Source organism: Solanum dulcamara, chromosome 1 (assembly GCF_947179165.1).
Source record: "Solanum dulcamara chromosome 1, daSolDulc1.2, whole genome shotgun sequence".
NCBI lineage: Eukaryota > Viridiplantae > Streptophyta > Magnoliopsida > Solanales > Solanaceae > Solanum > Solanum dulcamara.
The window spans coordinates 83599569-83617266 of NC_077237.1; the positions used below are offsets into that span (position 1 = coordinate 83599569).

Below are 17698 nucleotides of genomic sequence, written 5' to 3' on the forward strand. Positions count from 1 at the left end.
TTTTTCTTGGATGAGTAGAATAAGAAGAAGAAATCATTCTAGTCTATGTAAGAGTGTATATATATTCTCAATTTCCATTTGTTTCTCCTACTTTCAAAAAAAAAGATTTTTGGTTTCCTGATTTTGACGCAAATTTAATTCTAACTTTACACGTATCATAAAGTCACAAGATTAAAAAATATTTTGATATTTCTTTTGATTAAAATTTTCTTAAGTCAGATCAAGAAGGATCGAGTAATAAGAAATGTATAAAGTACATTCTATATATTTTTGATTTAAGAAATCTTTACACAAATAGTCGGACAGACTTATTGTTTACTTTTTCAAATCAATTGTAATTGATATACATAGATTATATACTAATGTACACGATCATACACATATTATACATGGATTATACATATATTATATATTCACCGGCTTTTCGTTTAATCAATGAGTGAACGGCGATCTAGGTTAATTCTTTTTAATTTATTTAACATCATAAGATTCAAAAAAAAATATTTTATTATATTTTGTGTCGAGTCAAATTAGACAAACAAGTGTTCCATCAATTTATTCAAAACTTGATTATTGATATATTGATTGGTCCAACACGGATTGAAATAGGTGTCAAGTCGATACAAAGTCAGACAAACAAATTGAAATAAAGGAAGCATATAATATAGAGAAGTACTACTATTAGTTAGAATAAAGAAATGATTTATTGAGGATGAGTCATGGAGAAGATGTAGTAGTACAGTGCAATGTGTATAGGGGAGAGTAAATGAGAGAGTTATTGCACCTTTGTTGTTGTAAGTACTTTTGGTTTTTTGAGTTGCAGAAACAGTGGGGAATGAAGCCTATTGAATGCTTAACATGGGGGAAAATGAGCCTTTGCAGTCTTGAACATTGGTCTTTTTTTAAATCACCACAAAAGAGAGCTTTTTTTGGCTTCTTGTATCATTTGGGAATAAAGGGAAAAAAACAAAATTTAATATTTCTTGATGCTTTAGTTATCCTTCACATATATTCATGATTGAAATTAATTGTTAGTTATGTTAAATGGGTCTTCTAATCTTATCAAAGATGAAGAAACTTCTAGTAATTTATGTGCACGAAGATTTTTGAAATTTGTGATCTAAAATAAATTATTTATATGATTATAAATCATTTCATTAAATGTAAAATTAGAAGTTTAAAGTTAAAATGTTACTAAATATTAAAAAATATTATTTCTTTTTGAAACTGAATAAAAAAAATACCACATAAATTGAAACAGAGTATACTTTTAGTTGAATTCATTGTAAGATAGTCTATTCCTAGAGGCCGTTTGGATTAACTAATAAGCTGCTTATAAATTGTTTTCAGCTTTTTTTGAGTGTTTGACTAGCCAACTTAAAGTCATTTTGTGCTTAAAATAAGTTTCAATAAATAATTGGGTTTATTTGGATGAACTTATTTTAAGCAGTTTAACAACTTATAAGCCAAAAAAAAATTTGGCCTGCACCTACTTTTTTTTTAACTTATAAACAGTTTTCAACTTATAAGTTGTTTAAAAATAAGTCAATCCAAACAGGCTACTAGTCATTTGTCATAGGCTTCTCCTGACATGTGAAACTAGAGAAACAATAGACAACTATGTCAAACAGTAGCTCAGTTGGTTGACTAACTAAACTTTCACCTTTCACCTTGGTGGTGAGCATTCGATTTCCCACTTTGTAATCCCCAACCCCATTTCCCCTTCCCCTAATAGACCACAGGAAAATGTTGAAATATCAACAGTCCTACAAGCTGCTTAGTCCATAAATACATGAGACCTGAATAGAAGCAGCATAATGTTTCTCTACAGCATTACAAAAGTTGAAAAACACTACGAGAAGTACAGCATTTAAACAATGTAGGCGAAGCATATTATCAACGACTCTTCTTTCGTCGATACACTGCAAATTGAAAATAAGGAAATATAAATGCAAGAATGAATCAAATTGTGACCCTTGAGTCAAGGGCCTTGACCTATTCTACACCATCCTGAGATCATTGTTGATCTCCTCCATATGTGCAGTACTGATCAGCAATAATTTGATCTCAATTCTATCCTTGACCGCTTTTGAGTAACAAACTAAACATCAACAGCTTTCTTTGAACTGGCCACATACGTCAAATATATCGTCCAGGCATATGCAAATGCACTATTGGCCAGTGGCTGCCAAAGAGCATTACCAAAAACATTAACCTCATGAGTGTTTAAAAGACCAGGTTCAGAATAATTGAAGAAGACGAATTGGCAATTTAAATAAATTTGAGATAGATGAAACTAGAGCAATAGATTATAGATGCTTCTCATAAGGGCTCGTACTCAGACCACAGAAGTTGTGGATCATCTGATAATTCTATGTTGCTAGAACTTTTCAAAAATATCACCGGATGCATGTTGGATCCTTCAAAAGTAGTATATTTTGGAGGACCCGACACGAGTGCACCACTATTTTTGGGAGAGTCCAAGCAAAATAAATCTCATTAAACATAACTCACTAGTTGTCCTTACAAAAAAAAAAAGACAAGTGTAACATAGTACCTGCAAATGTACCGGTATTACTTTATATGTCAAGAAATCACACAACGGCCAGTACATAAGGCCATTCATCATTGTTGGGAGCAGGTCACGCTTCAACCTTGCAATGATTTCCCCCCCATTCTCACCTGAATGTGAAAATAGAGTCGAACGATTAAATCATATTGCACCGATGAGACAGTAAATCAAAAGGCAAAGGCAATCATCAGACCTGATGAAGCTGACAAATAATCCTCTAGACCGCACAAGCAGATTTCTTATAGAGAACTTCTAACTCAACAAGGAAAAGAAAGCTACTTAGATAACGATTGCATTGTCATGAAACTCTTAAATTCTATTGATAATTACACTGGCAATATTGGCAGAGATTCACAAGAGGATAAAGCTAAGAAGAAACTGATCCTTAATGTAATATTCAGAACCTCAGCCATTGAATGCAGTAACTTTCCAACTATATCATTCAATCAGTCACACCAACTTAAACATCTCGATAGAAAAATGTTGCATGCAGTTAAGAAGATCATTTCAAGTATTTTACAGGCATCAACTCGTAAAAGCTTTATTTCCTGAGGTCTGGTAGAAAGACACACTAACAATAGGCAATAGCAGAAAAGAAATCACAACTAGAATCTAACATCCCCACCATGTCAATCAAGTTTTCGACCATAATAATGTGTCTTCTTAAGTTTCTCAAGATACAAGAGATCAAATCTGATGAATGAAGGACTTTTAAGAGTGATTGCGATAGCTTCTGTCTATTTACCAATCTATTTGATTGGCTGCCCACACTTCATTCAACACCCGAGGAATCAAGATTGAGAATCACAAGATACAAAATGAATTGACTTTCCTACTCAACCATCATGACCCCATTCCCCTAGCCCCAACCCTTAGCCACTCCATTCCGGCCAAAGAAGTCTCCTTGCAGGTATGCTTCAACTTCCTGCCCACCAACTCCCCATGACAATCGTCTCTAGGTCCCCTCAATCTTCTCCAGGACCTTAGTCCCAGCACCTCTTAGCCTACGTCAGTTTTCTTTTCCAGTCTCAAGACTTCGGTTATGAGGCAAAGTTGTTTACAATGTAATGAGGAAGAATATTAATGCATGCGTTCCTTTCAACCACTATTAAAGAGAGTTATAGTATGGATAATTGCACTTTTGATCCCTAAAATCCAAATTTGTTCCAGTGATGCCACATTTTTTATTACGGTGGTGTTCAAGCTAACTTGCATGTACCTCGGCTATCCAGGTACCCATTACCACCTACCAGCACATGCAATAGGTAACTTTGTTCACCAACGCTTAGACAGATGGGAAGAAATCCCAAAATAAGCATGTTTTACCTTCAATTAATCAAAGGGTGAACTTTTGGTCCTTCCACTTAATGAAAATCCACAACTTTAATGGATGAACTTTGAAAAATAAAGTACCAAATTAACTTTTTTTCATTTTGCAAATGTTTTACAATCCAAGTGACAGCTCCGCATTGACTGATTGATAGTTAATCACTCTTTTCCTAACTGAGACGGGAAGAGACCATGCTCTGTAGAAGAACACCACAAAAATAAAAGCAAGGTTTATTATATCATTACCATACCAGTGCTTGAAAGTTGAAACAATAGCAAGGCTCATCTTGTACTTTCGTGTTACACTAAATCAAGGTTTAAAAGAGTAAAAGACTTGGCGGATACAGATTAACTCATTAAATTACTCTAGGACAAGGCTGCCCGTTCTATTTCACAAATAATACATACCATTGCTTTCTCAAATTAAAAAAATAGATACATAAGGGAAGCATCTATGCAAAGACAAGAATGAAGCAGTTATTAAGCACACAAGAACTTTGAGATTGTGTATATGGTTGACTAAGATTAAACAATAGTTATGAAACATTAGCTTCTTTTTATGAGGTTCCCATATGTCAAATAGTCTTATTCCACTTCCACAACTAATCATTTTTATTGTTTGTTTTTTCCAAAGCTTTTAAGATTCTTGTCAAAAAAAATTGCTAAAACTCCCAGCGTTCAATAGTTCTTTAGTTGGATTTGTGATTGAATAATACTACCTAATGATTAATGTGTAATCATTTGGCAGAAAATAGAATCTATCATTTCTACTATAAGATGTATTATATATATTAAATAACCTTAATACGCCTCTGTAATTTTCCCTGGTGTTTTTGTATTTTGCTATATTTTGCCACGTTCTTTTTACCTTCGGGTATAAACAAAGCAAACATATTGCTTTATACCATACTGCAGGAAGAAGCAAGGTTAAATCCCTCACATAGAGGTGTAGTGCATATCAGTCGTCTAGTGTCCCAATGGTGTTTTCTGGACTCATCTGCGTTTTAAAACAATTTTCCACATGTTTTCCAGACTCAGTATACCTCAGTCCCCTCTGTCATCCTTTCAACCAACATTTCTCTTATCCAATTTCCCATTGGTGACCCCAGATACTGTCTCATACGCGTGTGGCATATCTACTACAAGTGCTTTGGAAGTCACCCACTTTCCAAATTTGTGACAAATAGCATAATTGAGAAACGAATTAGCAACCTAAAGCAAGACTAGACAGAAAGCAAATTGAAAGAGTGAAGAACCTAATGTGTACCTTGAAGAGCAGCATTGAAAGAGAAGAAAACAGAATTAATCAAAGGCCCAAAACCAAGCTGTCCCATCAACAGCTTCTTCAACGTACTAATGATATCCCGCTTTGGCAATACCCTTGCCACAAAGTTAAACCAAAGATGTTGGGCTGTTCCTAAAATCAATAGCCCAAAGCCAGCCATTCGCAGAGTCCTAATTATGTCTAAAGAATCTGAAGGTGACATCGTAATCATCTGGAAAATACAAATTACATAACTCACAAGTCACAAGTCATGTTTAATCAACTTTTATCACATCAAAAAATTCAAGCTTTACAGTTTGTTCGTCTAATCAAAGCAAAAATCACCAGTATATGTTGTGTTTTGGTATGGTGGAAACTGGAAACTGTTTTCCTTGAGTGAAATCATTTTCCAATTTGGTAATTTCGAATTGTTGAAAATATTTTCTCCCAAAAAAGGGAAAATGGAAGTCATTCTTTAAGAATATAACTATCTATTAATGCATCACACTTGCTTCCATCAACATTTAGCTAGCGTGAGAAAATTTTGAAAAGTTGTCTTCAAATATCTGTTTGGCCATGAAATTTGATCATCTTCCAATATTTTCAAGTTCCCAAAAACCAATGTCCACTCACAAAACTTAAAATGCATGTCCAAACACAACTTCAAATTCCAAAAATCACAACTTGCAAAAACTCAAATTTTCAAGTTTCAACTTCAAAATCTATGGTTGCTTAGACATTTACTTCAACTAACAAAAAAAAAACTATCTTGATCATAACCTCCACTTAGAACCATTATCATTAATACCTGATATTCAATCAACCACAAATGGTCCAGAAAATTACATCGCAATGTAAAACATTCTCCCTGGAAAAAAAATTATGCACACCAAAAGCACTTAAATTACAAAAATTAGCAATCGCAATGGAAAATTACCTGTGACGTTACATCAGAAGCAGCATAAATAATAGCCGAAGAAATACTCTTCGTGATAATTGGACGAGATTCTAGAGCTCCTAAATACCATGCCAAAAACCCCACTTGGGTTTTCGCAGATGAAGATGAAGATGAAGATGAATATGATTTTCGAAACAGAAACAAAAATGAAAAAGAAGGGGTTTTAGTAACAGTATTTGTATTGAAATTGTTACTATAAGATTTAGAACCTGTCCATATTCTGGAAATTGAATTCTTGGAAGTGAAACAACGTTTTGAATGTTGAATTTTAGGGCGTTTAGCTAAGCTTCTCAAGAAATTTAGTCCCATTTTTTGGGTTTCTCAATGAATTGAGATTTTTTTGAATGATTTTGGGGGGTTGTGCTGATGTTTTTAGGGCTTTTGATTTGATTCTTAATGATGGCGATTTGCCCCAAAAAGATTTGGGTAATTACACATAGGTCACTACGTTAAGTTTGTGCATACTTTATCATTTTCATATTATATTTAATAAAATTCACTAAATATATTATTTTTTAACATATCACTAATTTTTTTGCATGTATGTTCCTCTTTTTTTTATTTCTTTTAATTCCCTCTTCTTCTTTTTTGGGTCAAAAGAAGCAGATTTTATTTATTCATAACAAAATCTTACAAGGTCGTATTCTATGACTGCGCTACGGCCTCACCAGTTGCTGATGCACTATTTATAACATGTCGACTAGAAGTACTACTAAACATATTACAAATTAAATCTTCAATCTTGTCATCATGCAAAATATCTAATATGGATGGTGGAAATTCTCAAAACAGCTTAGTAGCAATATTATCGGCAAAAATAGTAGTCATGACACTAGTAGCTAAAGCATCAGCTAGTTGGGGATTTTAATTAAAAGAGACTTTTGAGTTATCTATTTGAGGATATAGGACACTAGTTTTAAAAATTGGGTAAAAGGGACTCTAGTATAATTAGGTATTAATGAGTTATGCTAATTTAAAAAAGAATATTTTTATACACCCCAAAGTTTTGTTATTTACAAATAGGTCTAACATATAAGAGGGTTGTAAAAAACACCTAAACAACTTAGGGTTGTTTAAATATCTTCTGGTTGTTTGAACTAAACAACTTTTGATTGTTTAAACAACTTCTGGTTGTTTGAACTAAACAACTTAGGGTTGTTTAAATATCTTCTGATTGTTTGAACTAAACAACTTTTGGTTGTTTAAATATTTTTTGGTTGTTTAAACGACTTTTGTTGTTTGAACTAAACAATTTAGGGTTGTTTAAATATCTTCTGGTTGTTTGAACTAAACAACTTTTGGTTGTTTAAATATCTTCTTGGTTGCTTGAACAACTCATGTTTATATAAACATTTACAACATATCCTCTCTTCTGTTCTCATCTCTTTTCATCAATTTTTTAATATAGTTTTCACAATCAAATCAGAGTGAAGAAAAAAATGAGAATGACAACATCCGAAGAAGAAGAAGATGAAAACACAAAAAGTTTAAACAGAAAGGGAAAAACAGAGAAGGAAAAAAGTAAAGAAGTTAAGGAAGAAGAAGATGAAAGAAAAAGAAACAAGAGCGTTAAAAAAATGAAGAAAAGAGAAGAGAAGAGAGGAGGAAAATGAAGAACAGAAGAGAGAAGAGAAGAGGGAAATAGAGAACATAAGATTAAAAAGTGGAGTAAATGAATGAAAGTTAGGGTTTTATTAAAAGTTTTTGATATTTTAATTTTTACCCTAAACTTTTAAATATTCTAATTCAACCCTATCTCTTCTTAATTAACATCTAATTAAAAATTTATAATAAAAAAAATAAAAAAAAATACAAATCCCCTATCCTTCATTTAACTCTCAAAGGTCCCTTTTACCTTATTTTCCCCAGCTAGTTTATTCTGCTCCCTATAAACATGACGTACGAGAAGGCACTTGCAATTAGCCAAAAGAGAAGAATTAGAATATACAGATGAAGTTAACTGATGAATAGTTGCATTGAATTAATTTGAACTTTCAATTGACAAATCGCATGCGTTTCAGATTTCAAGGATTGGGATCTATGATAAAGTCTCCTAAATCCTAGAATTCAATCACCAGTGCTATTTCTAAAGAGACCTCCTATGGAAGATAAATCCATGGTTATATTGAATCCACTATTCGCATTGAGCATAATTTTATTGCCTGCGTGAGAATTTTATTTCCCATAAAATTGTCAAGTAGATTTTGTGAACTTTGAATTTCTCGCGAGGAATCAGTAGTCAGTCATTGTACGAACAATAATCTTTACAGTAACTTGGAAAGGAATGCCCTTATAGATGAACTTAATCAAAAAGGAAAGAAGATGTTCGAAGATATGTGGTGGATAAAATTTTTGGGAAGTAAAGTCAAAAAGCTACACAATCAATTGAAAGGTTCCATAGATGAACTTACTATTGAAAGAATACGGTCAGTGATCCCTAACTGTAACTACATGAAAACTATTTTAAGACATAACAGAAATAGGTGAGCCAAAAATTCCTCTTCTCCGAAATCACAGAGCACACAGACAGGGGATTGAGTAATGTTGATATGTTGCAAGTCACTCGTGACTCATCTTTGATATGTTGAAGTTCGCTTCTAGACTCTTTTTTGGTAACTAACTTTTTCATTAATCACCAATGTAGATCATTACAGAATCATAGCAATATTTACACAGTTTCCTATCTCAAGAATTTAAACTCAATATAAGCAGCTAAGGGGTCTAAGAAACTAAAACATGAGTAGCTGAATTTTTGCTTTGATTCTTATCGTGTCTCTAACATTGCAAGTGTAAGTAATCTCCTTTGCAAGTTCCTCACATTGTCTTCTCTTGTCTTCAAAGATTCGTCTATTTCTTTCAGTTCATATCATGTACACAAGTTCTGCATAGACCATTTTGAATATTTGAGCATTTAATGATCTCTCCTTCGAATGGAATATAGCCCAGCCTAGGTGAGCCTCCCAAGTTGGTGCAGCCTTCCATTGCCACTTCAACCATGTCATGATTCTACTCCACACCCTTTGAGTAAGGGCATAGTGAACAAATATATGATTCCTTGATTCCAAATGTTGCTGACAGAGTTTGCAATTTTGATCAACAGTTATTCCCTAAGCAACCCGACATATCCTTTTTTAGAGCGTATAAGGGGAAAAGAGCTCTTGCATCCTTAGCCGCTTTTCAGCATTTTTTGCCTGGGTTGTTGACCATCACCTGACTTCACACGGGAGGTCCTGCGCCGAGTGATTCTCCCCCAAAAAAGTCTACATGTGATGTTTCGAAAATAGAAACATGTGATTTAGTAAATTAGAACCCATTGTGGGGTGCAACCAGGGAACAACTATCAACTAGTTTGAAAAGTTATTCCGTTCAATAATGGAAGTCATCCGTTGTCACTTTCTAAGGGTATGGTAGAGAGGCTTGAGAAGGTGGACAATCCTTCAGTGAAGACCTAACGAGAGGCTGAATTCAAACACACCCAAAATTCATAAGAATCGTACGAACATCTATGGAGCGTAGCAAGGAACCTTGTCTTCAGCTCTCGTGACCTCACTCAATCCTACAGCGGAAACTCGAGTCGAGGCGCTGCAAGAGAGCAAGTCTATCAGTGGTTTGTAACCTGTCTTATAATTGAAGTCACAGATTAAATCTCACATTTAGTTTAGCATTGTTGCCAAATAGCAAACACTTCCAGGCCACTCTTGGATTGTTACCTAATAGCTTTTGATAGATAGCTTTAATGTTGATTGTGCTTTGGTGCATTGTTTGAGTTTGTTTTTATGTACTTCGAGCTGCGATAATTTTCCTTATCATCCATGAGGCTTGCAGAGATCTAGGAGCGGAGAATACTGTGTTCGCCTTGCTATAGTATGTATGGATCCATGATTCATAGTTTATCTTGTTTCAGGCATCTAGGAATTTTTTGGTGATGATATTAGTGTCTGACCAAAGAAAGCTCCTGCAGTAAGAGTCAATAAGATTAAGAAGCTCAAATGGGATGAGGATGAGCTGAGACAAATAGGATTGGATACCAAACAAAATAGTTTGAATTAATTGAAATCTTCCAGAATGAGATAGCGTTCTAGTAGTCCATGAAGTGATCTTTGCAACAATTTTCTCTATCACGAGAGTCCATTAAATCAGTTATAGTTTCTTTGTAAGGGGGGAATGCCCAAGAATTTGAAAGGAAGTAGAGAATCCAGTTTGTTGGATGATCCTGTCACCTTCAACATTTGAGACTCCTCCAAAATTTGCTTGTAGTCCAGGGGCTTCAGAAAAGAACTTAAAACATTCAATCAATGTTGTAATAGACTTGAGATCACCTCTGACAAATAAGAGCAGATCATTAGCAAAGCATAAATGGGACACCCATACCTTAGCACATCTAGGGTGATAAGAGTAGTTTTTGTTATCCTTGTGAGTATAAAGTGATTTGCTAAGGTATTTCATGGCTATAGCAAACAAGAATAGAGATATAGTGCCTCTCTGCCTAAGACCTTTGGCAGCATTAAAAGGAGCAGTAGGTTCCCATTTATCACAATTTGGACACATTGCATAATCCAATGAATGAATTTAGCTGGGAAGCACAGTTCAGTTAGGACCTGTTTCAGGAAGGACCATTCTACTAAGTCATAGGCCTTTTGTAGATCTATCTTGATCATATATATTGGGAGATATGTAATAATAATTATATGTAATTCATTTCAATAGCAAAATATTTGGGATAAATCGTAACACGCATTTATATTATGATGCAATTATCAACTACATATCAGAATTTTTCTGTGACCTTATTATTTGGACAATGAAATTTAACTTTTTCGTATAAATTACCTTCTTCACTAATTACTTGGTAAAAAAAAAGTTAAAATGTATATATACAAACAACAATCTTATTTTTAAAATTGAAAAATGGTCTTAATATATGTTTTCTTTATTTAATTCTTTCCGACCAAAAATACCTCACCCTCTCTCAAATTTTCCCCCTTTCTTTATTTATTGTTTCGACAAAGTTATAGCTGTTAATAAAAATTAAATTTAAGTATTAGCGACAATTTAATCAGGTGATTCAAAAAAGAAAAAAAGAAGAAGAGATGAAGATCGTAAATATAGAAAATCACCATTATTGCAAAATAATAACAAGTATTAATATTATATAATGAATTTGTTATATTTGTTGTTATTTTGATAAATTGATAATTAGGTGTCTTTTATGATATGTGAAATTCATGTTTTGAATTTGAATTTGTTTAAAACATTTGAGTGTTAGATTGTTGAATTTTGAGAATAATTTGACCAAAAAAAATATATAACTAAAGTCTAGGTAAAAGTTCGTTCATCTAAATTTCATGCGAAAATATCTAAAGTTATTTAGCCAAATAATATTTGATCCCAATGCAAAAGTGTCTGAAGTTTAAACCTATCAATATTAACTTCAAGTCAAAAATATTTAAATTATAACTTTTCAAGGCCACAACTTCATACAAAAATATTTGAAGTTGGTCATCTAAAAGACTTACATATCGTCATATGTTCTCAATATATTCCCCCATGTCATCCCCCCTCTTCAAGGCTTTGACCTATAATTATAACTCATTTCCGTTTACTTGTGCAATTTCAGTATTTTCAACAAGATTCTCTTAATTAGTTAATCTAGCCAGTATCTTTTTAATTAGCTTGACCCTTTTAATTTTCTTTAATATTAAGATCAAACATTTTTATTGAAGATCTAATGTCATTAAAATTTGAAATTAGGCTTTAATATCATGATTTCATATAAAATGTTTGAAATTAATTTTGACAAATCATATCAAAATTTTAAGTAAAAATATTTGATATTTGATCTTTATAAAGTCATACTTGAAATATAAATAGCTGAAATAGACTTAGATTTTACAACTTCGGATATAAATATAATATAAATATATGAAGTTATGCAACAAGTAGCGAACTAAAAAAAAACACAAATATATATATATCTCTCTCTCTATATATATATATATATATAAAGTAAGATCATAGACAAGGTGATGTGACACCTCTCTATGGCCTCCATTCATATTTATTTTTTTCTCCTTTTTTGCCTTTTTTCTCTCATTTCTTTCAATTATTTTATTTTATAAAATCATCTCCTTAATACATGAATTCTACTCTTAATTAATATTAGTAATGTCCATAACTCCTAGAGTTTCATATTCATAATCCTCAAATAATTTAATAGACAAATTGATGACGCTTTAAAATCACTCTTATAAAAACTATTTTGAAACTTATATGATGATTATTTTATTTTCATTTCTTCTAATGATTCATCTTTTGTCTTTTTGGTTGGTCATTTTTTTATTTGATTTTGCAAGAGAGAGATCTATAATGAAGATTGTTAAATCAAACATGCATAATTTAATTTCATGAGGTAAAGTGACTTGATATGTCTAATATAATTATCCCTTTTTTCTCTATGAGATCTATAATAAAGATTGTTAGATCATAACATGCATAGTTCAATCTCATGAGGTAAAGTGATTTGATATGTCTAATATAATTACCTTTTTTCCTATTGCAATTATACATTTAGTATTATTATTTTCGTAACTTTAAATTCTTATTGAAATTATAGTATGTAATGCCAAAAAAAAAATCTTCATTTGCAGGCTTTAATTTAAAAGGACAAACAATAATTTCACATCAAATTTTTTTTATTAGTGATTTGATTGAATATTATTTAATTTGATAATGTTGGAGTGACTTCATTATATATGACGAATATATAAATTTAATTTTCAATGAGAAAAGGGAATCAAAATGATAAAGAAATAAGAAACAAAGTCATATATAAAATTGAACTACTATTGTATTAACAAAATTGCATATATTTCTCGTGTTTTATATATGTTATTATCATATGTTGAGGACTTTGACATAATTTTAGAGAGCGGAACATGGTGATGGATCTACTTGCAAAAGAAGGCCTAGAAGAAAACTTTTTCAAGTATAATTAAAAATTATTTTGGCTAGAAATTTTTTTACTTTGGCTTGTAATAGTAATTTCACTACACTTATTATATTATGAATGTAATAGTGTAGGTTATTTTTTTTTCTGTATGTCTTAACTACGTAATTATGAAAATTTATGTCTATGTATTATTTAATTATAATTTTTGAATAGTCACGTAGCACATCTCTTATGCAGACAAATCGTTTACCTTTTTTTTCGCTTTATTTAATTTCTTCCCTTATTTTTATGTTCTTTTATTTATTTTTACAAATGAAATCAATACATAATGATTAATGTATTTGATGTCTAATTATATTATACATTTAGATTGTCAGTAACTCATATCTCTTTATCTTCTTTGTAACTTCTACTCTTAAATATTATTCATAATTCCTTTTTTTTCATTTTCATAAATTTTAAGAATATTTATTTAATGTGTAAAAAAATATAGTAAGCACGTGTAATAATAAAGTCACAGTGTAAAAGTTCAAAAGTCTTTTTCTTAAGAAATCAGTGTTTGAATGAAGGATCGTACTCCTACAAAAAATAAAGAAACTTAAAATAAAAAATAATATTTTCAACTTAATACAGTAGATTATTATTTAAAAATATAACCTCTAATTATTTCATTTACTTCACCACTTATATATATATATTATTTTATTATGTACATATGAAAGGTTTGTACTTTAAAAAAAATTATATTTTACATATTGAAGAAAAATGAATGAACTATCATATCCAGGATGAAGACAAAGATCTATATTGTATTCTTTAACACTAACCTAAATATAAATATTACATAATACTTTATTTAAAATAAGAAACTATCAATATATAGAATTTATATATATAAACAATATAATATAGTAATATATTATTTTTTCTTCTAACCGCGCGAATCGCAAATAATTTCACTAATATAAAATAAATGAGCTCCAAAAATAGGTATGTATTCACTTCACCTTCTCAAATTGTGTCCATTTATAGATGTCACTTAATGCAAAATTGACGCAGGATACAATTTGGAGCTAATGTAACGTGACATAAATCATAGTCACCAACCATTTCTACATAAATTCTCTTCAAATTTCCAGCCATTAGTAGTTGCATTTTCTTTATGTGATACACATACAAAGATAAAATTTTAAAAAGAAGCAACTATTCAATTATTCAAATACTTATAATAACATCTGATGTTTATATTTTATTTGACTATTATAAATAAAAAATTTACCCTAAAAGTTATTAAGAATGATTTTGAATTATTATATATCATCTCATATTATTAGGAGAAATATTATATATGCATTAGATTCTGCATAAAGAATATCATGTTTTATAATTAGTTAAGACTATGTATAAAATTAAGATTGTAGTTGGTTAACAATTTAGAAATGTGTATAAATAATATTCCAATCTCCCTAAGAAAAATATTTAAGAAAAACTACTTTTCGCTATTATCCTTTTGATTATTTCCAAACTATTTTATTAGAAAATGCAAAGTAGTTAAGAATATCTTTAAATGAATGATAAATAATAGAAAAAAACCTCAATAATTTTCTTAAACTTTGAATAATTCACTTAATAAGAACTAGAAAGAGTACATGTATAAGTTATGAGGAAATTTATGTACAACTTTATGCAAGATATAAGATGGAATAAGTAACACATTAATAACTAAAATTAGCATAACCAATTTCTACATTAAGCATAATACATAAACATGTTTTTAACTTAGCCTCATCAGAAATCTATGCCCTCGAACTTTGGATGTGTACAAATAGAAACTTAAACTTATATAAGGTTGAACAAATAGATACATGTATTTTATTTGACATCCTACATAACAATTTGCGTCCTGCACAACATCTTACTTGGCGTCTTATGTATACAATACCACGTCTTATATCTACCTATTCAATTATATATAAGTTTAAGTATACATAAATGCCAGATAAATTAAAATTAAATAATATATTTATGCCAGATAAGGTCTGCGTACAATCTACCCTCCCCAGACCCCACGTTGTGGGATTTCACTGGGTTGTTGTTGTTGTTGTTGTTGTTGTTGTAATATATTTATGTATTATACCTGAAATAATACATAAATAATTTTATAACTAATTTATATATTGGTAATATATGCGTAACACTGACTGTAAAACCGCAAAAAAGTTATAACATTCATATGACACGTGCCAGTTGTCACCGACACCCCCTCACCTCCATTTTCCCCTAAATTCACACTCCCCACACTCACAAGCAACTAAACCCCCAAAACTCGTTTCAGAAGGGGGGAAAAATGGCGATTTCAGATAAAGTAACAGCGAATTTAACGACTTTATACCTAGCAATTATTGGTACAATGAAAGCTTACGGCTTAATTACCGGTCGAAACTTCACCGGTTGTTCCGTTCTCATTCTTTCTACGGCTGCCGTTGTTGCGGTGTTGATTGCGAGTTTAACATGGGATATATCCATCAAAGCTAGAAATATTAGGGTTCGTGATAATCCTGATCGGGTTAATAATTATCAGCAGCAGCAGCAGCATACTAGTCATGAATTTTGTCGAGGTGGTATATGCTGGCACGGCGTCGCTGTTAGTTCTCCGGCGTCTCAATTCCGGTTCCGACTTCCTCAGAATCATATTTAATTATGATTTTCAGAATTTAGACATGTGAGTTTTTCGATTAAGAACTGTTGTTTCTGAAATATATGTAAATACATATTTGATCTTTTTTTGTATATACTTAATTTTCATATTTTGGTCGGTAATTATAGTTTTGATTTGCTTTACATACTGCGTTCGTTCCGTGTTTTCGTACTTTTCGAGGGATTAACAGCGGCGGAGTAGGATCTTTAGGGCGTTTAATAGGATAACATGTTATTTCGAGATTAATATTGTTATCGCATTTTTAAATATGGATAAAAAATAATAGTATAACAGTTGGGATAATTAATTTAGCAATTTCATTTGGACCAGAAGTTTCATTGCAGAATCGAATTTTGAAAGTTTAACATTTGTTATCTACTTTATATTTAGTAAACGGCTGCTCCTAATGAATTATTTACTATATATATGAATGACTTGGATGTCTTGATTAATCTATGGTGATAAATTTTATAATGTTAGCCTCGAGAGTGGAGATTTAATTTTTATACGTGATTTTTCTAAAAGCTAATATGTTAAATATTAAACAAATTTATAACATATTTTGTCAAAAACATATTTTTGTTTACTACGTAGCGTATTGAAGTTTAATTTATCGGATGAAATTTTAAAAATTCAACATTTAATAACTAATTTTAATTATTAATTATCAAATTACTAAAATCGAATTTTAAAAATATCGAATACTTCCCCCCACCCTAGCGAGGGGGGTATCAATTTGTACAAGATAGCTCCGCCACTAGTGCTGCTCAAAGTTGTGATGTCTTTGTAAGCCATGATTAACTACTTGCCCTTTGTTAACTAAATTATGAATTTGTCAATGAATCAAAACTACAAAACTAGGATCTTTCTGAATCTCATGTAAATATAGGTTCATTTTGGCAAATGAAACGCTATAGATTCTGTTGTGTCTTTAAATTGATCAAATTTAAAACTTGTTAAAAATGTCTTCGACTTGGAAATTTGAACTCTTTCTAATAAGTTAAGCGCATTTTTTAATTCAGTAGATGAATGGAGGAATAAATTTGATTCAATAGGTGAAAGAAAGACATTTTAAAATCATTTTTAATACAAAATATCTTTTCAGAACCTTTCCCGGTTCTAAAATCAATAACATGAAGATGGAGTAATGGAGTATGGATTTGGTGGGGGTCAAGACTGATGTTCATTGTGTATTTAAAGGTCCCTTTGAGCTATAAAAGAGTACTGTCTTTTATTTAATTAATGTCAAACTTTAATTATAAGATGATTGGAAGGGTCACTAATTGGACATCAAACTTCTTATCTTGGTCCCAGGGAGGCTCTATTATCTCATGCAGGAGGCTCTACTAAAGCTCGACTAATTTTTTAGATATTCATTGCAGATACACAAGATTTATGATTAAAGATAAAAAAAATACTTATTACTTTATCATGAATCCTTATTAGTAAAAACACACTAATCTACTATGTCTACAAGCTAGAGCACAAGGCATCTTATTATGGAGGGCTTTTTAAGACATTAATCGGTATTATCTCTTTTTCTCTTAAAAAAAAGTCTTTTAATCAATGAATTTGACTTTACAGAGTCACTTTTGCTAAAACTCGACTAATATTTTGGAAATTTGCTTCAGATTCGTGAGATTATGGTTAATATTAAAAAATTACCGATCGCTTTATCATAAATTCTTATGCGTGAAAACACACTATTGTACTATGTTTTCAAACTAAAGCACAAGTCATCTTTATGGAGAGCTTTCCAAGTCATTAAGCACCTAACAGTCAATTTTAGAAAAGAAGAAAAAATGATTAATTCCTTGTCAATTGATTTTCACTATAGGTAACCACCACTAAGTGCCAAAAAGTCAGCATCGCATTGTTAAATGCATATGGTAGTCCAAACATCAAACACCATTTACAAATATCAACAT

The 17698-nt window shown here is 31.2% G+C and overlaps 2 protein-coding genes across 2 annotated transcripts; one reads left to right on the forward strand and one right to left on the reverse strand.

The window, feature by feature from the left end:
- Positions 1-1807: 1807 nt before the first annotated feature.
- Positions 1808-6570, reverse strand: LOC129880691 (uncharacterized). The gene is made up of 4 exons (XM_055954852.1): positions 6103-6570; positions 5169-5397; positions 2558-2682; positions 1808-2185 (listed from the first exon to the last, which is right to left on the reverse strand). Exons 1-4 carry the CDS (start codon positions 6430-6432, stop codon positions 2102-2104), a joined length of 768 nt encoding a protein of 255 aa, XP_055810827.1. The 5' UTR covers positions 6433-6570; the 3' UTR covers positions 1808-2101.
- Positions 6571-15403: 8833 nt separating this feature from the next.
- On the forward strand, positions 15404-15879 carry LOC129889898 (uncharacterized). Its single transcript, XM_055965375.1, has one exon. The coding sequence runs from the start codon at positions 15420-15422 to the stop codon at positions 15768-15770; it is 351 nt and encodes a 116-aa protein (XP_055821350.1). The 5' UTR covers positions 15404-15419; the 3' UTR covers positions 15771-15879.
- The last annotated feature ends 1819 nt before the right edge of the window (positions 15880-17698 follow it).